Source organism: Parasteatoda tepidariorum, chromosome 5, assembly GCF_043381705.1.
Source record: "Parasteatoda tepidariorum isolate YZ-2023 chromosome 5, CAS_Ptep_4.0, whole genome shotgun sequence".
Taxonomy (NCBI): domain Eukaryota; kingdom Metazoa; phylum Arthropoda; class Arachnida; order Araneae; family Theridiidae; genus Parasteatoda; species Parasteatoda tepidariorum.
In genome coordinates, this window is record NC_092208.1 from 74452651 (window position 1) to 74479061 (window position 26411).

Below are 26411 nucleotides of genomic sequence, written 5' to 3' on the forward strand. Positions count from 1 at the left end.
TTAAATAAAATAAAAATTTAACTAATGCAAAAATTAAAAAAAATAAAAAGAAGAAGTTAAATTTCCTTGGGCCCGGCTAACCGAAAAGTACTAACATTTTAAATGTCACTGACAAATTAGTGTCTGAACTAAATGTCTCCACTAAAATTGAAAATGATTCAAGAAACATAAATATCATTATAAAAAAAATCAGAAACTCATTCAAGTATAAAATAAAAATGAATAATACAAGGCAGAGATAAAATGTTCTGAAATTACCAGCATTGTTTCAGAAGTATTCGAAATGCCTCTGGAATGGAGTCAGGCACTGGCAAATGCAGGCTATTGTTCCCAACACCCCAAATAATTGCCGATGAGTCCACATCTTTATAAGGAATTTCTCTCGTCAACAATTCCCACAACACTACTCCAAATGACCTAAAGAAAGAAAAATATATAGCTTAAACGACAAATATATTCCACTATCATGCATGAACATTCACATTATATGCTTAATTATGACCCTTTTAAAAATAAAAAATGAGATAATTAATACTATAATAACTTATATAACTGTATTCGTTCTTCCACTTTAACAATAAATTTTCTATCTCTTATCAATCAAATCTATTTCAAGCCAAAACCAGAATTTATGGAAATTTTTCGAAGATTCAAACGTACTCATTTTTTTAGGGTATAACGGAAATAATTAGTTTTCATGGTTTGAGCAGGAATCATGTTGGACTGCCATGCACTGTTCCACGCTTTTGTGTATAAAGAGGGGTACTGAAACGAGGTCTTAAAGAACTATGGTTGGCTTTTCAGGAGTAGAGTGGGCAATGATTTTATTTAAACGGAAATCAACGAGCAGCCACTTAGAGCACATCTAAATGATGATTTTTTAGAAAATGGATGTTCTCCGTATGATAGTTATGGATAATCTTCGGATGAATTAGCTAACCAGATCACCAGCTCTTAGTTTTTCAAAAAAAAAAGTGCATGGGAAAAATCTAGGGATTGCAGTTGCTATTTGCAATTTCTCTGCTTTTACACGTTGAATGCCACGCTAATTTTACATGGCTTGCCCATCTGGCCAAAATAAAAAAAAGGGGGTCCCCACCCTGAATATTTCAAAAATTCGAAATTTTTTTTTTTGCATTTTTCGAATCTTTGTACCCTTCCTAATGTCTGTCTAAAACGATTTCTCGGTACCTAACTTCGTTTGGAAGTTATACCGGAAAATAGAGAGTCGTCGCTAAGCAGGTAGAAAGGCCCATTCGGCCGGATTAGAAGGGGCGACATTCTTTTTGTGTCTCATCCATTCTGTTGACTGTATATAGAAACTTATTGTAGGCATTTCATTTATCGACCATTATATATATGAAATTAAACGTTTTCCCCTACCATAAGTCAAAACTTTAAACGCGTTTTTCTCAAAACGCTGTTTTTTGACCTGGCCTAACGTTTTTCTCATGATCTATACAACGAAATAAGCTGTTCTTTATTTTAAATTACGTAAAAATATATTCTTTAGAAAGTAGCATAGGATTTTTTTTGATATTTTTATATTTCTATTTCATATTAGTATTTTAATAAATATTTTTTAATGAAAAACTTAACTTTTTTTTTAAGTTGCCGCCATTTTGGTAATTTTACGAGTATCAAAAAACCGCTATGCTACTTTTTAGATGTCTTTATGTTTCAGAAAATCTAAACAAAATCGTTTTCCTATGTTTCAGGACTTCTAAGTCAATGAGGTGCTACTTTTTGATGACCAGCCACACACGGAGCTGCCACCAACTTATTTTTTATTATTTTGTAAAAGAAAAATTTTAAAATTGACTAAAATTGTAGCTAAATAACATAAAAAATCAAGGAATCTCTTCATTGTCTCTATTACTTAAAAAAAATTCAAGAAAAACGTTAATATTTTACCATCTCTGGATGGGGTCCCCCCTTAATTTCTGCCATTTTAGTAACAATTATAATACTTAAAAAAATTAAATATTATAATTGTTACTAAAATGGTGGCTGCCACCTGGACAACCGCCCAGGTGGCAGCCTGACCCTTCAATGCAGCAGGCGGGATCAGACGNCAAAATCGTTTTCCTATGTTTCAGGACTTCTAAATCAATGAGGCCAGTGAGGTGCTACTTTTTGATGACCAGCCACACACGAAGCTGCCACCAACTTATTTTTTTTTAATTTTGTAAAAGAAAATTTTTTAAAATAGACTAAATTTGTAGCTAAATAACATAAAAAAAACAAGGAGTCTCTGTATTGTCTCTATTACTTAAAAATTCAAGAAAAACGTTAATATTTTACCATCTTAGGGTGGGGTGCCCCCTTAATTTCTGCAAACCATTTTAGTAACGATTATAATATTTAAAAAAATTAAAGGCATTAAACATTTACTCGAATTAAATGTTTCTAATAATCTTAGCTTCACCGGTCACCGGTGACCCCCATGGCGTTAACGTGTTAACAATCCAGGAAATTCTAAACTGCCTTACTTTCAGCACGAAAGCTCTGTGTGAAGCCCATATATAATTGCAAAAGCTGGTACTACATGATTAGCCATTTCTTACCAAAAAAGGAAATACTACACAGATATAAATTGCTTTATTTCATCTTTGCTAAGATTAATATTCTTGCTATTGTAGCGTAAAACTATCACTACAATTATTCAATTTTCATTCACTAGTATATAATACATGTTAACTCGATTTCTAATCTAACTCGATTTACCTTTTGATAGATGACGGTCGATATTGTTCGGTAGCCAAAAAAGTCCACCAACTTTGGTGACTTTCGGATGTGATCAGAAAACGCCTACCTCGACTGAAACGCCCACTTCGATATAAACACGCCTACTTTGATGTACGGAACACAATGAAGAGTTGACTTGCTATTTGTGACTGTGAGATTGTCTTCCTCTCGCTGCTGCTATTCAGTCTCGATCACACACAACGGGGGCCTGTACACACTCGACTGCTAATAGCAACATAGGAGAGACCATGCACACGGCCGAGATCTTAATACAGCTCTCCCTGCGTATCACAAATAGCTATTAATCAACTAGTGATATATATTTATCAAATTCTATCACAGATAAGATTCTGATGGGGGAGTATTGTAGCACAGCTACCTCAATAATTATTAAATTCTCATTCACTAGTATATAAGGAGGATATATGTCTGGAGGTACCTTTTGCTAGAAGAAGCTTGACAATGTCGGTAGCCTAACCACACACTAAAATAAAATCTTCGTTATGGTTTACCTGCAAGTGACGTAGTGTGGGTATTTCGATTCTGATTGGTTGTTGAAACGTAGCATTTGTTTACGTTAGCAATTGTTCTTTCCAATCTATTTTGATTAAGCCAAGCCCGTCAAGTATCAAAACCCTTAAATGACACATTTTATATTCTTTCACAAAGATTTCAATTCAAAGACACAACGACAGGCACAGAGCCATGTGGAGCATACACTAACTAATTATGCATCTAAGTTGCCAGGAACGCAAAAAATATATCATGGTTACATAAAAATACATACGCAAATAATAAATATAATTTATCTAAAAACGTAGACTGTGCAAGAATTCCATTTCATCAAATTTAATGTGCGATACGGTACCCTATATAATTAACTTCACGTTAATTAACATTTTAACTTGTGTGGAGGAAATTAGTTCAACTTTAACACGCCATTTTGCTTATAAATGATCAGTTGGCGCTGACTTTATAGGTCTCATGTGTGGGTATCAGTGATCTTCATCTTCTTGAAGTGAAAGTGCCCAATTGAATATTTTTATTAAATATTTAATTTTTTGAAGCCGTAATTCGTTCTTACACAAATCTCCTTCATCTTTATTATGTGGATTAAAATGATTGCATGTGCGTAATTCAGAGCATTTGCGCGCAAATAATAAATATACACGTTTTTTTTTTTTAATCTTTCGTCGTAATTTAACAGTAAAAAACAATCGAGAAAATTTATATATTTTTCTCCAGTAAGCGTTGATGATGTTTTATGGTTTGATTAATGTATTTCTCATACTCAAAAGTGGCATGCTTAAAAAAAATTCATTAGTTAACTTGGTATAAGCATATATATCTTTTAATAACGGAAATAAATGATATTCACGTGTATTAAATATTCATATCTTGCTAAACAAAACGACACGCGATCTGTTCTTTAAATTCATTTTTTTTTTCAATTTAAACTCCTAATAGGTTTGCACTGTTTGATTTCGAATCACCACTTCTATAAATTTAAAAATACACAATCGTACATCAGTATTTGATACATCTAACCCTAAAGGGAGCAATGGAAATGCCAATTCAGCAACAAGAAATTGATTCTAGCAGCAATTTTAAAGACTTGCCATCAAAACTTCCATTGGCCTCAACTGAAATGGAAAAAGCGGATCGTGATAACAGTAAAGGTAGCCGCAAGATGGCCCAGTNAGTTCGAAAACTCAACATAAATTGCAATGAGAGCATGAATAAAATTAATTCTAAAGATTAAATACTAACATTTATAACGGTTTGGTATTTAACATGCAGTGAGAACAAAATTTTTTAAAATCAAAATTGAATGAACTTACAGCTTAAATGCCGAAATGGAGTAAGTGAATGTTGACTTAGTAATTGAAGTACATGTATCGAAATGCAGATAATAAATCATCAAAAGTATTTATCTTTCTTTTATTTCTTACATATTTATTTAATTTTTGGGTAGACTATACTTGAGGGTGCCCCCGCCAAGTTGTGATCGCGATTGATCGCCAAGCTGGGTGATGTTGAAAACCAATCGTGATTCTGATTGGTTTAGATTTGAATCGTGATTCTGATAGGTTTAGATTTGAATCGTGATTCTGATTAGTTTAGAATTTAGCATTGCTTTTTAGATGAATTTTTAAATGTAATTCCAGAGATCCGTTAGTTCTACTTTGGATACCGGCTGGTAAGGTTATTTGCTTCTGGTACTAAAAATGAATACTGTCAATAAGATAAATCTTAAGTTTCTGTACGATTTGAATAACAAAGGGAAAAAAGCACTGATTGACTGGTGTATGAATGAAGGTTTAATTAGTAATAGATATAAGTGTCCTGTTTGTGGGTTACCACGGCGTTCCGGGCAAACAAGTATGGCGCCAAACATAAGTCGCCAAGGGGCACCCTCAAGCATATTTTCCCCTAATTTTTCATCGTATTGTTTTAAGTTGTTGTAAATGTAGAATTCTTGGTTTGGCGACAAATTTTAATTGTAAAATTTTGCTGAAGCTCAGTTTCTGGTTGATTTTATTAGATTCTAGATATTGATATTCTTTTCTTGCTGTGTCTGCTAATGACTTCAGCATCGGGTTACCACAATTTCCATTCACCGTTATGCGATTGGTTCTTAGTTTACTTTTATGTGCAATTACATAGGCATGTTTTCAAATCACCAAATATCAGAGGGGCCACCCGATTCTACACTTCAACAATGATATAGCATAATTTCAAATTTCTAGAATCATTTTAGCGTTTATTAGTATTATACTTATCCGTTACCTGCGTACAAGACGAAGCTTGGCGAAAATCGCCAAACTTTATCTGGTACCCAACTAACATTAACTAAAGATAACTCTACCTTTTTTCATACTTTAAAAACTTGGTACCAGTTTTGGTGCAAAGATTTTCATCATGCAACCAGTTAGCGGATAAGTGCCATTATACTTAGTAGAATCTAATAAAATCAAAAATTCTAGTTTTAAATGCTTTCGTTATTAAATGCATGTAACTCATTTGAATTATTTATTCGAAGCAATTACCGCACGATGTTTGGTTCATTTTTACCTCTATTTTCTTCATGAGAAATCAAAAATGTATGGAAAACTAATTACAATATTGTTAATTCATTCATAGCCCCGATATTATCAAAGTTCATTATCTACAGCTAATTACATTTTTTTTAGAAACACTGAAAGAAAGAATGAAAAGAAAAAGATAAAAAGCATAATCCACTGTAAAATTGTGAAAATGAAATTCGCATTCGTATGTAAGTACTATTCCAGTTTGGGAAACTGAAAAAAATTTATTATCACTACGCCACAGTAACTATACCAGACCTATTACCACGGTAACTATATGAGGCACCTATTTCGACAGTATAATTTATTTTTTAATACAATACCAGCAGTACCTATTTACACAAGTATTACTCGTATTAATCCTTTGAAGCAGATGAAACACCGGAGTCTTTTTTAATATATTTTTTCAGAAAGTCTATTTACAAGCAAAAAAATATTTTAGTATATTTTAATTATAAACATTATAATAGTTACTAAAAAAATCTGTTAGATTATCGAGTATTTTTCCATTTCGCCGGCGTAAGTATATGTATAAAGTTTTCTTTTTCTTTTTTTTTTGAAAGACATCACCAAAATATTTTTATAAGAGTTTAATTTACATTAACCCGGTGATTTTTAATTGGTAACTTAATCACTTCTTCCTGCGAAATGGATAAGTACCGATTATCGGAATCAAATTTGTACTAAATAAAAAATCAAAACTGAAAAAAAAATATACATTTTTTATTTACATTTAAAAATTATCAATAATTGATTTCGTAAATTAAAGAAGTTTCATTTATGAATTAATGTTTCTCTTAGATCTAAATAACTTCAAATAAGTGCAAGTTTGAAAAATTATTATTTTGAAGATTTTATCTTTAACCCACCGGTGTTTCATACTGTATTTCATAAACATAAATTATTAAAGTGCTAACTGTAACATTTTTTCGCTTATTTTGGCCTAAATTAATGCAAAATTATGTAACAAGGATGAAAAATATGTTTCATAAAAATTCTACGCCAAAGGGTTAACAATAGTTGGCAATTTTTTTACCCTGAAATGATAAAAATTATTAATGAAAAGTCTAATGAATGGTGACAATCTGGCACTAATCATCACATTTGGCGAAAAGAAAAAGTTGCTTGCTTGAAATAACAAATATAAATGAAGGAAAACAACTATGTCATATATTTTGCAAACTGAAATATATTTCATTTGACGAAAAAATAGCACATGAAATATTCTGAATGAGATAGAAAAAAACTGCAGAATAAATATTTGTTCTTCGATTGTTTTCGCTGTAGAAACCTTTATAATAATACTTAAAATAAAGCTACCTACTTAGAAATCTAGAATCATATTTCATAGTTTACGCAACTGAATGCTTGTGTATTATTCCTTCTACTATTTTCGCCAGCACCCGGCCTAAGTCATTTTGGTACCTTCTAATTTTTTTTTTCATGGTAATTGATCATAAAGAAATAGACAAAATACGAATATAATTTATTGCATGCAAAAAATGGGAAAATGTTTAAATTTGAATCTTTACCAAATTCATTTTCAGATTTAGCGAAGATGGTCGACGGGATAGCCTGCAAAACGGTCACTGCACATAAACGTTTGAATTATTTTGAAATTCATGTTTCTTCATTTTGCAAAAAATTATGATAATCGTATTTGTTTCATTCATGGTTTAGTTTGGCTTGAATGCGTTAAGCTTCATGACGTTGAAACCCCCACCGGTCAGAGAAATAAAGGGAAAAAACGTACGTGAAAGAGATGCATAAGTGAGAAGTCCATTCAAAGTTCGAAAACACAACATAAATTGCAATGAGAGCATGAATAAAATTATTTCTAAAGATTAAATACTAACATTTATAACGGTTTGGTATTTAACATAACTGTACAAAGAAAAAAAAATTGTAACGTAACTAATAACAATTTAGTTTCTTACAAAATCCATGATGCTAATAGATGTTAGATATTTATTTTTATTTCTGCCGATGAATTTCGAAAACCGTTTTTTCAAGTTCATACAAACAAGGAAAGGGAGTTTCAATGGCTAAATTAAAGTGCAAATACATTTTCACCATCTTCGTTGAAAAATTGGTACGGGCGAGGAAGCTTAGCAATTGAGTTCACTTTTCCATACATGGGAAAAAACACGAAATATGAGTGCATTTCTTTTGGCGAGATTTCTAAACTGGCAAACCATTTCGATTCTTTGGTTCGTTACAATAGAAAGCTCTTTAAGTTGGATTTTTTATTCTTTTCCACACTTCGTCAAATAAGGAATTTGTATTCATTTTTTTCCTTATCTTCATCTCTCTTTGGCTTCTATTTTCTTTGCCTTTTTGCATGAACTGCCGGAATAAACTCTACCGTTACGCTCACCACATGTCAAGTCGTAGACACTATTCGAATAGTGTCAACGACTACGATCGTAGAAAAACAAAACGTTTAATAAAAGCAAAATATATATATAAACATAATAACATACCATACGCAGAGTAGATTTTACTTGAGGTTTTTATGTTATTAAATTTTTTCATTCATAGAGTATTACGATTTTATTTTCAGGACGCGTATCACATAAACGTTGGTATACTCAATATTTTTTTAACATATTTATATTAATAATTATATGCTGTCTTTCAAATGGCCCTTTTGTGGTTGTTTTGCAATATTCAAAAGAATGTTATGTTTCTTTATCAATTGTTATTCAGCAAATAATTTTATATATGCAGTTATAATAATACTTTTTTTTTCCTAATCTCGCATGATTTTGGATAAGAATAATTTTTTCTGCCATTTTCATTGCGTTCCAAAATATTACGGACCTATAAACTTTTTCGATTTTTATTTACAAAAACATTTGCAAGTAGGTTTTTTTTTTTGCAAATTTCTCATTAATTTCACAACAATTATTCTTAACATAAAAAAATATTATTCCAAATTTGAGATTTGAAAGTAAAAAGACTTACCATATGTCAACTTTTTCGGAGCAGGGATCATGTCGAATAACTTCTGGCGCCATCCATGCAACCGTGCCAGCAAACGACATCTTGGTGCTGATGTCGTTTAACTGGCGACACGTCCCGAAATCGGATATTTTCAGAACTTCGTTCATACTAATCAGGACGCTATGGAACAATACCAAAACATTAATATTAATTGTGAACTAACATTAAAAACAATCAAGATATAAGTGCAAATCGAAAGGAAACGACAATTTTGTATTCAAGTAATAAGCAAATAAAGAAAGATTGTCTTTTTTTGAGTTTTAATCCCGTTTATGTTTGTAGTGATGAGGAAATTGGTATAGTTTCTCACAGACGCATTCATGGACACGTCATTCAACGAATGTATTAACAAGACAAATCATGATTGTGCACTTCTGTTGTAGTAAGAGGAAGTCAAATCAGCATATTCAACCATACAACGTTGATTGAGTTACGGTGCCTACTTCTTACAAGGCAGGCATTGTTGTTTTTTTCCCCATTTACCTTTACCCTTGCAATAGAAAGCACTCCATAGCATGCTGTTTTTCTTATAGTTCATTTGCATATGTATACAAGAAATAACTTAGGCACGCGTGATACAAAATTTGATTGTTTATAAAACACTGCAAAAAAAAAACATTCAAGTAAATATTTAAGCATTAGTATTTGTAAGATATTTAAATTTTTCAAAGTAACCAGCTTTTAATAAATCGAAATAACATGAATGCAGTACAAATAAAAGCACAAAAATTAGCAAACTATAGTTTCAGTTCCATAAAACTAAACTTCTTTGGCGACTAAATACAAAATGATAGGGGAAAGTAAAAACTAAGACAAATAAACATTGGCGACTATCTTTGTCCTTTAGGCAAAGTCATGATGCGTCGCGCAATTTTCTGCAATTGGATACTTCAGGAATTTAATCTTGACATGGTAATGTGTTGTAAATTTTATCACATTGCCTCTAAGGTATGAAAAAATGGGAATATTTTTTTTCAAATGTGGCTATTCTAGTGCTGTAAGAAAGTCAGAAAAATGTGCCTTGCCCCATTCTTGATTGCCTTTAGCTGGGTGTGTTGAAGCAGCTCGTGTTAGAAGGTCCATTTCTGATTTCCAAAAAATTTTGTGTTGTTGTTGCCATTCCCAATGTCCATCATGCGCTAGACTAAGTAAATGAAGCCAAACACCCCCAGGAAGTCCAATAGTAAAGTAAAAAGAATTCATGGATGTGGAAATGGGCAGCTTCTATTGTTTAACCACTAGAGCGCCTGGGGTGGAAAGCTGCTCTACTTCATTGCCAACAGACCTTAGCTAAGCATAATGGAATGGTCTTAAGGCCTAGGGTGATCCTACCATGAGCAAGCTCCTACGTAAATCGCCCATTACACCCAGGAACACCCCCTCGACGCTTTGAGGGGGAAAAATTTTGTTACTAAGGAAACTTTCAAAAATGAATTTACAATATGTTGGGATAAAAATAATTGGTTTTAAACTTTATCCAAGTTATTTCTTATCATCCTATATATTGGTAAGTGTATTTGTGTTGAATTCTTAGTTCCATTTAGCTCGGTTGAATGAAATAATGATAGATACTTTAACTTCCATGTCACTGTAATTAGGTCCGAAACGACGACGGAATATACTCAGTTTTAGTCTATTCTTGCGAAAATACAATTTTGATTCTCTCTCTTACATTTTGTCTAATGAACAAACGTTTAAAATTAGTTCAAATGGATGCAAATAAATAAATAAATATAATTTTAAAAAATAAAAAGTAAATGCGAAATTTATGTACCTTTGACAGCATGCAATGATTTTCAAGCATCCTAGAAAATAATAAATAAGAACAAAATAATAACTGCATAAATGCATCTAAACTAAAAATACATGCAAAATTACAAAGAGAAAATTTTAACAACAGTAATAAATGCAATTAAATATCTCGATTTCAAATAAAAGGCGTAAAAGCAAAACAAAAAAAGTAGGATAATTCTGAAATGCTGAAAGGGAGGGGATAGAAAAAGAAATTGAGAAATAATAATTTTATAAAGAAACATAAGGTTCGAAATTACAAAAGGAATCAAGGAATAAAAAGATAAGAATAACCAATATATATATATATTCCAAATATTTTATCCTTTTAGGTTTTTTCCGAATCTCAACGTGTACACACTTTAATTTCAGTTTTTTTTTAAAGAAAGTTCCAATTAGCACTCTTTATACAGTAGTTTACTCTATCACACCTTCTATCATTACCAAGTTTCATCAAAACAGTATTTAGCAGTTTTTAAATTTGATTCACTCATATAGCTAACCATTTCGATGGATTACCAACTTAAAAAAATGACTCTCACTTGCTGATGAAATTATTTCATAAAAATTAAAAAATATTGCATCAGCTTTTGTAAAAATTCGTTCGAAGTTCAACTTTGTGGTCCATTCAAGGTTTGAACGATATTCTGGCGTCAATGTATTCAAAATCATCCAACAATTCTATTATATTTTGAGAATAAGTGAATCCACACAGCATTAAGCTAGATATTTACAAGTATAAATTATGCAAGAAACATGAACTGATTGTTTACTTTGGGGATTTCAAATCCCTGTGAACGATTCTGTTTTGATGTAGATATTCCATTCCGGACACGATTTGACGGCACCAATCGATTGTCTTTTCCGGTGGTACGTCTCGATCACTTCTCAGCATTTCGTATAGTTGGCCGTAAGGGCAAAATTCCATGATGATGCAATAGCAAGGAGACTGTGTGCACACACCCCTGAAATAGAATTAGAAAAGTTTAGAAACCAAATACTCGAATTTATTTTACTATACCTAGTTAAAAATCACAACAGTTTTACTATATACAGGGTCTAATATAGGGGATATTCCCTTTATATCCATCACGATAAATATATTTGATCATCACAAGCCATGAATTTTAATCTAATCTTTTAAAAATATAGGGTAGCGTCCATTATTTAAAGTACTTACCGGGATCATCCTCAGAAATCACCGCTCTGCAGTCATATTTCTTATAATTCATACACTCTAACCTTTACGATAATTTGTTACGATATCTTGTCGCTTACTACGTCGTGAAAAGTATTCAAAATCATGCGAAACCTTTAAAATGTCAACTTATCATGCAGTACAAGTTATTCATAGCTAAAGGTACTCTGTTTAGACTGATAGTGTTTGTTATGGTGAAGACATGCCGATAAAATATAGTATATACACTATATGGATCATGGTAAAAAGAAATCAACTATATGAAATTGTTAAATGATTAGCCCGTAAACGGAACTTTTCGTACATAAAAAGACAGTTTGGAATGGTTTAAAAAGTCACAAATCATTACCGTCAAATGATTTTGCATCATGCGATTACTAAATTTGAGAAAACCGATAAGTTACGAGAGCGCTAAACGGAAAAAAACACAGGAGGCTCTGAAAAAAAGTGAAAGCAAGCATAACACGTGATGCTGTTGCGGTGAAACTTGCAATAGCGTGTTTTAAGTATGAGTGTGACGAAAATTCAATACAAATTGAAAATAAAGTTTTATTATGAACAGGGACTGATATAAGGGATATTCCTTATCTGTAATGTGTCTACGACTACAAAAATACAATTCCAGTTCACTAGTATATAAAACATGTTAAGTCGATTCTACGGAGGAGTACCTTTTCATAGATGAAGGTTGACATTGTCTATAACTACTATCCCTATATTGGTGACCTGGACGTGATCATATCACGCCTACTTCGATGGATGGTCCACATTGAATAGTTGACTTGCTAATTGTGACTGCGTCATCGTCATCGTCACGTTGTTGCTTTTCAGTCTCATCTACACAAAACTGGTTTCTGCACACACTCGACTGCTAATAGCAACACAGGAGTGACCACACGTATAACCATGATCTTAATACAGCTCTCCGGCTTCTCACAAAAAAGCAATTCATCAACTAGTGGTATCCGTTCATCGAATTCTATCACAGCTATAATTCTGGTGGGGGAGTTCTGTAGTGTGTCTACCACTATAAAAATACAATTCCAATTCACTAATATATAAAACATGTTAAGTCGATTCTATGGCGGCGTACCTTTTCATAGATGAAGGTTGACATTGTCTATAACTACTATCCCTACAATATCTATTTATGAGAGCCCATTTCTTATCTGGTGGTTCAAATCTGTATTAAATTTTTTCCTGTGGTCCATATAATGTATATACACCAATTTTTGTCAACCATAATTGGTTCTAGGCTGATATAAATAAAGCAAATTTAATTTTAGCCACTCTATGGGTCTCAGCACAAAAACAAGTTACTGCAACAAAAGGGTCTATAGGTTTATGTACTTTTTCTCCACACTATTTATCATGTAGTTGAGGTCCCGCAGTGGACTGATCGTTAAGACACGGTTCCCAGCAGATCACGGAAGTCAAACATCACTGGCGGCGGTCAGTGTGCAGGTGGGTGACCACTTGGATTAGTTTGAGTAGGGATCGAGGGTGTGCGGTATTGGTCCTCGTTAAACTGTTCTACCATAAAGTGCTCGACTTCGCGTGCAGGTCGTCAGGGTACTGAAGCGGGAGTGTCATCCCCTCTGCAGAGGATCAAAATTGTGATGGCATGTCTTCGGATCATCCTCAGGGATGTCTCCCAAACCGTCGCTAATACCTCATTGTGCAGGTCTAGTGCGACGTAAATGAACTATAACAAACATATAGTTGAGAACTGATGTAAGGGTAGATTCACAGTGAGCGCCAACATCTCAACTTAGCATATTGGCGAAATTGCTCTCAACTAGATTGCAACAGATACGGGGCGTTGAAGTTAGTGAGCACACTGTGAACCCAATCTTAAAGTCGTGTTCGACTCTTGATGCAGCAGCAATATTGGCCACAGTTAAAAAAAAAATGTTTTTTTTTTTTGTTGTTGATAAATTTCGACTAGTCTGGATCCTTTACCAATCCTCTAAATTAGCGAATTTTAAGGTAAGCATAAGCAAATTATTTTTAACTTTAGTAGTTTAATGCAATAAACGTAATGTTTCATAACTAATCCCACATTTTTAAAGATTGGTAAGCCTTAATATTCCAAATTTTTTTTGAAATTTATGAAATTTTTCAATCAGAATGTCTTCATGCAGTAAATGATGATCATTTAATGACAAAAAATTCGCGTTTAATATCAGTGGGAATTTTTTTAAAATTTCATTATGGCTCGTAAATCAAATAATCAAGATGGCGATATAAAGGAGAGGCTTGAAAATGCCGTTTCCGACTCGGAACGAAGGAGAATCATTCGAAAGTGGGTTTTTCAGGCAGTTCAAGAATACGAGGAGAGAAAGGAACGTTTGAAGAAAAGCGAAAATAGGAAGNTTTTCTCTCTTACATTTTGTCTAATGAACAAACGTTTAAAATTAGTTCAAATGGATGCAAATAAATAAATAAATATAATTTTAAAAAATAAAAAGTAAATGCGAAATTTATGTACCTTTGACAGCATGCAATGATTTTCAAGCATCCTAGAAAATAATAAATAAGAACAAAATAATAACTGCATAAATGCATCTAAACTAAAAATACATGCAAAATTACAAAGAGAAAATTTTAACAACAGTAATAAATGCAATTAAATATCTCGATTTCAAATAAAAGGCGTAAAAGCAAAACAAAAAAAGTAGGATAATTCTGAAATGCTGAAAGGGAGGGGATAGAAAAAGAAATTGAGAAATAATAATTTTATAAAGAAACATAAGGTTCGAAATTACAAAAGGAATCAAGGAATAAAAAGATAAGAATAACCAATATATATATTATATATTCTAAATATTTTATCCCTTTAGGTTTTTTCCGAATCTCAACGTGTACACACTTTAATTTCAGTTTCTTTTTAAAGAAAATTCCAATTAGCACTCTTTATACAGTAGTTTACTCTATCACACCTTCTATCATTACCAAGTTTTATCAAAACAGTATTTAGCAGTTTTTAAATTTGATTCACTCATATAGCTAACCATTTCGATGGATTACCAACTTAAAAAAATGACTCTCACTTGCTGATGAAATTATTTCATAAAAATTAAAAAATATTGCATCAGCTTTTGTAAAAATTCGTTCGAAGTTCAACTTTGTGGTCCATTCAAGATTTGAACGATATTCTGGCGTCAATGTATTCAAAATCATCCAACAATTCTATTATATTTTGAGAATAAGTGAATCCACACAGCATTAAGCTAGATATTTACAAGTATAAATTATGCAAGAAACATGAACTGATTGTTTACTTTGGGGATTTCAAATCCCTGTGAACGATTCTGTTTTGATGTAGATATTCCATTCCGGACACGATTTGACGGCACCAATCGATTGTCTTTTCCGGTGGTACGTCTCGATCACTTCTCAGCATTTCATACAGTTGACCATAAGGGCAAAATTCCATGATGATACAATAGCAAGGAGACTGTGTACACACACCCCTGAAATAGAATTAAAAAAGTTTAAGAACCAAATACTCGAATTTACTTTATTATTATTAAAATTTTTCAACAGCTATATATATACAGGTATAGGACAAAATAATAGGAACACCTGTGAAAGAATGGAGTCGTTCTCGACCGTCCAATAAGCGGCGGGCACGTGTCACAAGAATGTGCCACCTAGTGGTGATGAAAGGCAAGGTATCTGTCTAGCATTTGGCTGTGTGAGATATGCATGAGAAAAATCTGTTTCTAGCAAAACGTGATTATGTCCGATCTCTCTGACCTTAAAAGAGGCATGATAATCGGAGCTCGCCTGGCTGGAGCGTCCGTGTCCAGAACAGTGAACCTTGTAGGTGTTTCAAGGACCACTGTATCAAGGACTCTGACGGCATACACAAAGTTGGGTAAGGTGTCTTCGGCGAGGCGCAACAGCGGCAGGAAGTCGAAGTTGTCAGACAGTGATAGACGGGTGTTGAAGAGGATAATCGCTCGAAAACGCAATTGCCGGTGATAACATCCGAGATGAATACCCACCTTCAGAACCCTGTATCCATGAAAACTATTCAACGGGAGTTGCATGCTGCTAACATTCATGGCAGAGTAGCTATTCCAAAACCATTAGTTTCAGCGCGGAATGCTTTGAAGAGACTACAGTGGTGCCAAGACCACCTAAAATGGACACAACTGCAATGGGAACAAGTCATCTGGTCTGATGAATCCTCTTTTACACTATTCCAGACCACTGGACGTGTGTTCGTGGGGCGAACGCCGGCAGAAGCATTTCATGTTGATTGCCTGGCTCCAACCGTGAAACATGGAGGTGTTTCTGTGATGGTGTGGGGAGGTATATCTGCCCGTGGATTGGGGCCTCTTGTGGTCTTGAGGGGGGTAGTCAAAGGGGACCATTACCGAAGCATTCTTGCAGATCATTTTCACCCTATGCTTCATACTCTCTTTCCGGGAGAACGTCCTGTGTTCCAAGGTGACAACGCCCCTGTTCACACGTCTCACTGTGTTCAAACGTGGTTAAATGAGCATAATAATGAAGTGGACCATCTAACGTGGTGTCCTCGGTCCCCTGATCTCAATATCATTGAGCCTTTGTCGGACTTTTTGGAGAAAAAAGTCCGTGCCGGGTTTCCTCCTCCACGCGCACTCTCTGTACTCGAGACAGCCCTGCAAGAGGAATGGCTGTAAATTTCAATGAACTTTGTTCAAGACCTTTATTTGTCAATCCCACGTCGAATGCAAGCTGTCATTCAGGCCAAAGGTAGCCCAACTCCTTACTAATAAAATATTTTAATTTTTTTCACAGGTGTTCCTATTATTTTGTCCTGTATCTGGAAATCACAACAGTTTTACTATATACAGGGACTAATATAGGGGATATTCCCTTTATATCTATCACAAACCATGAATTTTAATCTAATCTTTTAAAAATATAGGTAGCATCAATTATTTAAACTACTTACCCAGAAATCACCGCTCTGCAGTCATATTTCTTATAATTCATACACTCTAACTCTTACGATAATTTGTTACGATATCTTGTCGCTTACTACGTCGTGAAAAGTATTCAAAATCATGTAAAGTCTTTACGATGCCAACTTATCATCCAGTACAAGTTATTCATAGCTAAAGGTAGTCTGTTTAGACTGATAGTGTTGCAATAGCGTGTTTTAAGTATGTGTATGACGAAAATTCAATACAAATTGAAAATAAAGTTTTATTATGAACAGGGACTGATATAAGAGATATTGTGGCGTCTACCACTACAAATATTAAGTACCAAATCACTAGTATATAAGACATGTTAACTCGATTCTATCTTATTCTATCTTAATAATGGGGACCATCCATTGACATAATATTCCTTTTATATCTATTTATGAGAGCACATTTCTTATCTGGTGGTTGACATCTGTATTAAATTTTTCCTGTGGTCCATATAATGTCTATACACCAATTTTTGTCAACCATAATTGGTTCTAGGCTGATATAAATAATGCAAGTTTAATTTTAGCCACTCAATGGGACTCAGCACAAAAACAAGTTAGTGTCTGTTCAAAAATTGTTCCTTGGAGCCAAATAAATTTTTAAAAAAAAGGGTCTATAGGTTTATGTAGTTTTTATTCACACTATTTATCATTTAGTAGGGAACTGATGAAAGGGTAGATTCACAGTAAGCGCCAGCATCTCAACTCAGCTTATTGGCGCATGCGCTCTCAACTAGATTTCAACATATTACGTAATACCAGACGTTGAAGAAGTCAGTGAGCGCACTGTGAACCCAATCAAAAGTTGTTTTCGGATTTTGTTTAGCAGCAATATTGGCCACAGTAAAAAAAATAGCTGTTTTTTGTTGACAAATTTCGACTAATCTAGTTCCTTTACTAATCCTCTAAAGCAGTGAATTTTAAGGTAAACATAAGCAAATTATTTTTAACTTTAGTAGTTTAATGCAATAGACGTAATGTTTCATAACTAATCCCACATTTTTAAAGATTGGTAAGCCTTAATATTCTAAATTTTTTAAAATTTATGAAAATTTTCAATCAGAATGTCTTCATGCAGTAAATGATGATCATTTAATGAAAAAAAATTCGTGTGTAATATCAGTGGAAATTTTTTTATTTCATTATGGCTCGTAAATCAAAAAATCAAGATAACGATATAAAGGAGAGGCTTGAAAATGCCGTTACCGATTCGGAGCGGAGGAGAATCATTCGAAAGTGGGTATTTCAGGCAGTTCAAGAATACGAGGAGAAAAAGGAACGTTTGAAGAAAAGCGAAAATAGGAGAAAATCGCAGAAAAGAGTGGGATCGAAAACTCAAAAGAAAAGTACAAATAAACGTAAAAAACGTCAAACCTCAAGTCAAGATGAAAGTAAGAAAAAAAAAGGGTAAAAACGACCAGAAAAAAAGACGATGAGTATTTTGAGAAAAAGAGCCGAATGAGGCACGAAGAATTCATACTTTTTCAGTGGGAAGAAAAAACTAATTATATTTCGAGGCTGAATTATCCTGAAAAATCACCAAAATTCTCCAAAAGACTACAATAATGTAGCATTTTTGAACTATTTTTTGTGTCTAAATTAATATATAAATAAATATATAAATATATAATTTTAAATATATTTTTAATACTTTCTTAAATTATTTATTATTTTATTTATTTTTAACTTGCTGAAAAATAAATAAAATAAGGCAAATAAATGAAATAAACGCATCACAGTTAAGCCACCTGAATCAATTTTGATGCCAACGAATTCTAAATCACTAAGAACGAAGCTTTGTATTACTGTTTTTTCTTTGCTTTCTTTCTTTTTTTTTTGTAACTTAGTTGATAATGAAACAAAATAAAAATTCTTGATTCATTACATCAAATTTTTATCGTACTTAAAATTTAATTTAACCACTTGAAAAAAATTTCATTTTAATGGATGCACTAGCAGTGGTATTGTGGTACTTAACCTTAAAATAACATCAATATAAGAAATATCAGGCAACTAATCTTAAGAAAAGTATAGAGCAGGAAATACCGGGAAAGTGCATACGGTGCAGTGGCACTGGTTCTTAAAGTGCATCAGAGTAGGGAATACCGGGCAAACCTTACTTAATCAGTAAAAAAAAGTATTTTAAGGAATACTGATCAGATATATACCAGGAAATGGCTCTATATCTTAAAAAATCATTACTGTAGGGAAATTCTTGGAAAGTGTAAAACGGACAAACATCTTTACCTAGTTATTATTTCGATAATACCGATTATAATTAATTTCAAACTGCTATTGATAATGGACACTGGTTATTTTCAACTAAATTTAAAAAAAAAATACAATAAGGAACTCAATTGAATCATTCAGCATCTCTTAACTGGTTGTGAAGACTTTGATCGCAATTGCGCGTGCGTTAATTTCCGTGAAAATACACTGTGCGTTTATTTAATTTTGTCGAACTAAGCATTACATTTAATAAATAAAATAGCAACAGTATCAAATATCTTTAAAATGTCCCTTAAAAATTTTATTTCGACTAAAACCCAAAATTTAAACATTTAAAACACTTACTTAAATGTAACTATGTTGGGATGTCGCAGATGTCTCAAGTGTTTGATGTCGGTTTCTTCCTTTTCTCGAACTTTTTTCACAGCAACCAATTCTCCTTCAAGTTCTCCCAGAAACACAGCACCTTGCGCACCACTTCCCACCCACTGCAAATCTTGAATATTTTCAAATGGAATCTCCCATTCATCTGAAAGTAAAATAGAATCCATAATATTATATATATTCATTTCATTTAGTACTGTAGAGTATCCACCACTACAAAAATACAATTCCAATTCACTAGTATATAATGCATGTTAACCTGATTCTATGTTGGGGTACCTCTTCATAGATGAAGGTTAACATGGTCGATAACATCTCTCCCCACATTGGAGACCCTTGAACGTGATGTGAACATGCCTACTATGACAGAAAATCCCACTTCAGTATGAACATGCCTATCTTGACAGTAACGCCCACTTCAATCTGAACACGCTTACTTTGATGAATCATCCACATTGAACAGTTGACTTGTGACTGTGACATTATCCACCTCCTCTTGCTGTTGCTACTCAGTCTCAATCACACACCTCGGCCTGCATACACTCGACTCCTAATGGCAGCACAAGTGCGACCACGTCCGTCAACTTAATACAGCTCAGCTCTCACGATCAAAAGTACGGTGATCTTAATACAGCTCTCTCGGCTTCTCACAAAACAGGTATGAATCAACTAGTGGCACCCATTCATCGAAATCTATCACAGATAAAATTCTGGCGTGGGAGTACTGTAGTGTATCTACCACTACAAATATACGATTCCAATTCACTAGTATGTAAGACATCTCAACTCGATTCTATATTAGGGTACCTCTTCATAGATGAAGGTTAACGGTGTCGATAACATTTCTTCTCACAGTATGTTTGCCATCAAGCAGGAGAGGATTGAACTAAATTGGGCCTCAGAACGTTTAACTAAACTACTGGTAATGTTTATCAGTATGCTAGTTGTTCACGATCACCAAATTATTCAGAGATGAATAAATACAGTCTATGCTATTTGTATGATGAAGCCAATGTTTTGAAAAAAGTTTATTGGAAAAGTTCTGAATTTTACACCACCGATTTTTACTCGGTAGTTTTTAATTGTTGACGATTTAGTTACGATAAGTTCAAGATCTGATAGCACTGTTTTTAGCTGTTACTTTAATGTATAAAAAAGGTTTATTAAAGTGTATAGATTATTATTGTTTTAAGGGATTAATTGTGGTCAGTCTCTTTTTTTGTGAAATGAAGTTAGAGAATAAATCTGGGACTTGTCGAACAAAATCGGTTAGTATAGAAAGCTATAAGCTACGGACTATACAGTAAAAAATTCAGGATCAAATTATGGTAAAAAGTACCACCACTCGGGTGCCAGTGCTTTTTTATCATGAAATCCACTTTTACTGGAACAAGTTACGAAACTAAAAATCCTATGTACAGTAAGTTTTACAGAAAAATACTATTTAAATAGATTCTATTAAGCTTGAGTGAATTAATCATTGACTTTTCCATAGGTAAGATTGCATACATTTTATATTAGGTTTACTACTCTGAAAATGGAAATAAATTAACAGCTTAATTGAATTAAAAGCATTCCTATGGATGCAAGATAAGGTACAATAATGTTTTGCACTTATATTTACACAAAAAAAATGACCTGATTTGTTGACTCAAAACTAGTGTCTGCTTTAAACCAGATACTTTGACACACATAAAATGATTTGTCAGAAATAAAGGCATGAGTTGGAGAGTTAACATTAAAATAACAAAAGTATTTTAATGTTAACTCGCTAGCTATTGACCGTATTTATTTATAGTACTATACACTAGACAATATAATTAATACTTTGTAAGTTATTTAATAAATTTTCTAGGAAACAGCCCATATTAGGCAGTGGTTAATAATCGGCAAGTAACCTCTTAAAGAAAAATTCAAAAACATACAACTAAACAACTAGTTAAATCTTATTGATTGAGGTAAACATCACAAAACTTTACCAGCATCAGATGGTTCACTTCCTGCTGCTTTTCCCAGAATTCCCCATACAGGGCGGAGGCATACTAGTAGTCCATCCAACCATCCATTTTTTGTCCTAACATTCCTCATGAAGCTCGAAGCTTGAGCACCCATAGGAGATCTTACTGTTGTCAGGGCGGCAGGACTACTGGTTGAACTGGTGATTGCTGATGGACCAGGAGGTACTGTTGTGACAACAGGCGTGCTGCTGGATCTTGCTGGTGGATAAGTTATTATTGGATTCTCCGGAGATGTGGTGGATGATTTTGATGATGTCTCCTCTCTCAGGCACAGCAAACTAAAGGGGAGTGGGGATAAAAACATGAATCAGTGATAAGTTGAAATAAATTTTCTGTTAGAATGTGTATTGAAGGGGTTGGCAACTTGTTATTTTGAATTCAATCAAGGGGAAAAATTGGCAAACATTAGGCTCAAATATCTCAAAAAGTTATGGGTTTCGAAGCTTATCCGTCAAGGAAAAGAAAATTACTCTTGAGGCAAAAGTATTTTTCATCTAATTTTATTTTATAACAGTTGTTGAACTGGCGACCCAAATTTTGAATTTAAGGCTACGAATGTTCAACTTCATAGCCTTGTAATTTAGAACCCAATCCAGAAGATAAGGGGACTCCTGGTTCAAATACTGGGTGAAATTAGCCTTCGTGGAAGAGTTTTTGTTGGAACTAACCCACAGTTGCGTTACATGGAGAAGAAAACCACAAAACCTCCCTTGGTTAGCCTGACACCAAGAGGACTCTAACCGATGATCCTTCTACTGCTGAGGATATTTTTACGTCAGCACTCTGGTTGGTGCTTCTGAGTGCAGGATTCGTATCGATCAGCCATCGATGGGATTCGAACCCGGTTCACGTCATTGGGAGCCGAGCGCTCTGTCTCTTGAGCTACCACGTTTCTTACTTACTGTGTTGCCGTAACGAAAGAACTATGTGGGCTTTAAAACGGACAAATAATTCAAATATTTTAAAAAATACGAAATTTCTTTTTTTTTTAAAAATCGTCAATTTGGCGATATTTTTACACCTAGTTAAAAAAAAAATATCAAAATCAATTGAATAATTTTCGATTTTTGCTCATTTTTATTAGCCCAAATAATACAGCGTTAGAGTAACTTTTCGAATTTTAAAAAATCAGATCACAATCTCTCTTAATTTTCACATTACTGTTGGCTTTTTTCCTTTTCAGAATCGCCATAGAGGCCGATGACTTAAAATAGGCTAAACTTGACATAACAATCATGAATTAGAGTAAAAACTCATAGTTATGAAAATAACATACTATTCGCTAAGAAAAGGTTTCTTCATGCATCGACAGTGCCTACAAAAAACAGCTGTTATAATTCTTTTTTCCGTGTGAGAAATTTTTTTAAAGATTTTTTTATAAGACTTTATTTTATAAAGTGTGTGACTCCTAATTTCACCCCCGGTGGTGAAATTGGAGGGGTCTTGAGTAAGAAGGTTTTCCAAAGCTCTTTCGCCCATGAAAATAAACAATGCACAATTTAAGTGCCTTACACTTAAAGTGAAACTGCAATTTTAAACTGTATTGATATAAAGAATCTAAGTTATCAAGCATCTTGTGATAAAGAATTATAAGGGTTACAGAACGGACAAATAATATAAATATTTTAAAAGTTATTACATTTTTTTTTTTGAAAATCGCCAATTTGGTGAAATTTTTCCACCAAGAAGAAAATATCAAAATCACTGCTTTATTCTCATTTTTTTAAAGTTTTTATGCCCTCAGATAATGCAGCATTTGAGTCAGCTTCAAAATATTAAAAAATTTGACCACAAACACTTTTTAATTTCATAAGACTATGGTTTTTCTTCATATTGACTTTTTGCGCCATTATCAGAATAAACATATAGGACACTGGCCTATATGTTAGGGCTCTCCATCTTTAGATAGGCTAAACTTGACCTAACGGTTATCAGTAACTGTTGCAAATTCACTTAGTCATAAAAATAGCATATTATTCTCAAAAAATTACACTTCATGCGACTACAGAGTCTTCAAAAAACAACCTTAATGTCATTGAATAAAAATATTTCACAGGTGTATTTCTTATATTTTCGATTTGATCCCCATTTCTCGAGATATTTGAACCATTTCCATTAATTTTTAACACTCTTTTATAGAACAAAAGCTTTGGAAACTTCGAATTACATTAAAAACTTCCTACCAAAAATGAAAGATAAGCATTTTTAAGCGAGGAGCGAAAAATGATACCTTTTTTGAAAATCTTCTCTTTCGCTGCTGCTGTTCATGATTCCAAACGATCCAGGAGAGGTAAGGCTGCTCTCCAAGGAGCTAGGAATCTCTGACGGTGGTATTGTTGCTGACATCTTTTATTCCATCTGATTTAACGGAGGAGTTATCTATTTTTTAAATTAAAAATAGATAATGAAATTAATTGAATAAAGATTATTGAGTAATTTTAAATACAAAGAAATATTTATTCAGGGTTAGGGTAAAATTGACTGATTAAAATTCATGCATCATTTTAGACATAAATGAATGATCCCAAGAAACTAAAGTGGCAAGATATTACCTGATAAGTTCATCCACTTCAAAAATAAATAGGAAATAACAGTCGACGTCTTTAAAGAGCGTCAGAAACAGGCACCCATTTTCAGGACTTACCAGACGTAACAAGAATACGAGAAACTATCAATCGCTGCATATTGTAGGAATCTTGGGTATAAATTCGATTTCGACCATAGAGAGTGAATATTCACCTGTTATGAACTTTTCAGCTACTATGGCTTCTCTTCTTCTGTTTTTCCTCCTTTTTCCCTCTCGGTTACTGTGATTTTTCTAGTTTTGTTTCTCACCTTTATTTTTCCATTTTTCGTTGGAAACTTTTCGTTTTTATAACAATGCACTTTTGTTTCTTGCCATTCACGTCAGATAAGTCTATAAAATGGATGCCTGTTTTTGAGCGCTTGAAACATGTTGGTTTTTTTTATCCTATTTTTATATTTTTTGAAGAGAATAAAATTTTTAATCAAGTAATTAATGATCGATATTAAATAATTAGACTCATTATAATAAATCAATTCGTAAAATTTTAACTCTTATCTGCAATTAGAAAAAAAAATTATTAAATACATATCATGTAAAAATTAGAATGAAGTTAGACTAAATAAAAATTATGTACAGTTTAAACCATCTTTACAGGAGAAGGAGTTCATTTAATTTATTAAGTAATAATAAATGAAATTAAGAGAAAATATCATGCATAATTATAAACACTATTACATAGCTTGAATAAATGTAATATTTACTTCAAACATAGCTTGTATTTATAGCTATGATTAAAGTAAATATTGCGTAGCTAATAACTCCATAAGTATAAGTAAATTCCCAAAACCTTTACTTTTATATGTTTTTATTTTCACAAAAATCAGCATGTGTAAAGGATAATATCTTTACAATAATAATAATTATTATTATTTGTTTTGAAAGTACTAAAATGTGCAATCATTTCTAAAAAGATAAGAAAAACTAACCGTATGTATTTGAAATATAAAACTTATTTCGTTATTTCCAAAGAAAAAAGTTCCTTTTAAATTTTTTTATCATAATATATAAACTTCAATTCAGCAGATACGGACATGGAACTAGAGATAAAAAGTTATATAGCAATAAATTTTTTTAAAAAATAAAATGAAATTTGCTATCGCTAAAAAAAGTCCATATCGAGTACTTTATCAATCTTATAAGGATAAAACATATCCATTTAGATAATTACATATCCCATAATTCTTATTGTACCATTTTAAAAAATTCATATAGAGTACTTTATCGAACTTATAAGGGTAAAACTTATCCATTTAGATAATTACATATTCCATAATTCTTATTGTATAATTTTAAAAAGTCCATATCGAGTACTTTATCGAACTTATAAGGGTAAAACTAATCCATTTAGAAAATTACATATTTTATAATTCTTATTGTACCATTTTAAAAAATCCATATCGAGTACTTTATCGAACTTAAAAGGGTAAAACTTACCCATTTAGATGATTCCATATCCCATAATTCTTATTGTACCATTTTAAAAAGTCCATATAGAGTACTTTATCGAACTTATAAGAAACTCATCCATTTAGATAATTACATATTCCATAATTCTTATTGTATAATTTTAAGAAGTTCATATCGAGTACTTTATCGAACTTATAAGGGTAAAACTTATTCATTTAGATAATTACATATTCCATAATTCTTATTGTATAATTTTAAAAAGTCCATATCGAGTACTTTATCGAACTTATAATAGTAAAACTTATCCATTTAGATAATTACATATCCCATAATTCTTATTGTACCATTTAATACATTTTGCATTCCGGAGTCATGCCAAAACACAAAGTTTGGCATACAAAAAGTTAGAGAGGAGCGTGACTCACTCTCGCCCACTATGCCAAATACTCCGGAAAACGGGAGCAAAAGAACGGAAGAATTTCTCAAAGTCGCACAAGTGAAAACGATCTGGAATTCCAGGAAAAGCATCGAATAGATCGATTCTCGGGAAATTGTGAAGTTCAAGGTCAGTTGTATTCCAGTGAAGTACTTACGTTGATTGACAGTAGTATTCATATAATATTGATAGCGCAATAGAAAATGGAAAAGTAGGAAAAGAAATTTATGAAAAATGTCATGAGGGGATATTTCCCCCACTTCTAATAAATCATGATTATTGAAAGATTATTGTAGATTTGGAAGAATAATTGTTTTCCACGTTTTCTTTTTGAAATAACGTAAGTGTTTTAACATATTTCTTTTATATTTTATTGCCTTTATCTTTAGAATTTTATATAAAGAAGGAAAGTGCTGTTTTGAGATTTGTTTACATTATTGTCATTATTTCATTAAAAATGCAGATTTGGACGAATAACTTCATTCTCCCGTTTTCTTTTAGAAATTGTAATCTGATTTAGATTTTTTTTTTATTATTTAATTG

At 32.6% G+C, this 26411-nt stretch overlaps 1 protein-coding gene across 1 annotated transcript in view; it reads right to left on the reverse strand.

Annotated features, from left to right (window-relative positions):
- LOC107436898 (mitogen-activated protein kinase kinase kinase 12) overlaps positions 1-26411 on the reverse strand; it is a 58226-nt gene that overhangs the window by 17877 nt on the left and 13938 nt on the right. The window contains exons 2-7 of the mRNA XM_071180605.1: positions 23669-23817; positions 21400-21716; positions 19382-19565; positions 15117-15308; positions 8805-8963; positions 259-417 (exon numbers count right to left, since the gene is read on the reverse strand). Coding sequence (XP_071036706.1) covers positions 259-417; positions 8805-8963; positions 15117-15308; positions 19382-19565; positions 21400-21716; positions 23669-23784 — 1127 coding nt within the window. The 5' untranslated portion in view covers positions 23785-23817. The remainder of the gene's footprint in view (positions 1-258; positions 418-8804; positions 8964-15116; positions 15309-19381; positions 19566-21399; positions 21717-23668; positions 23818-26411) is intronic.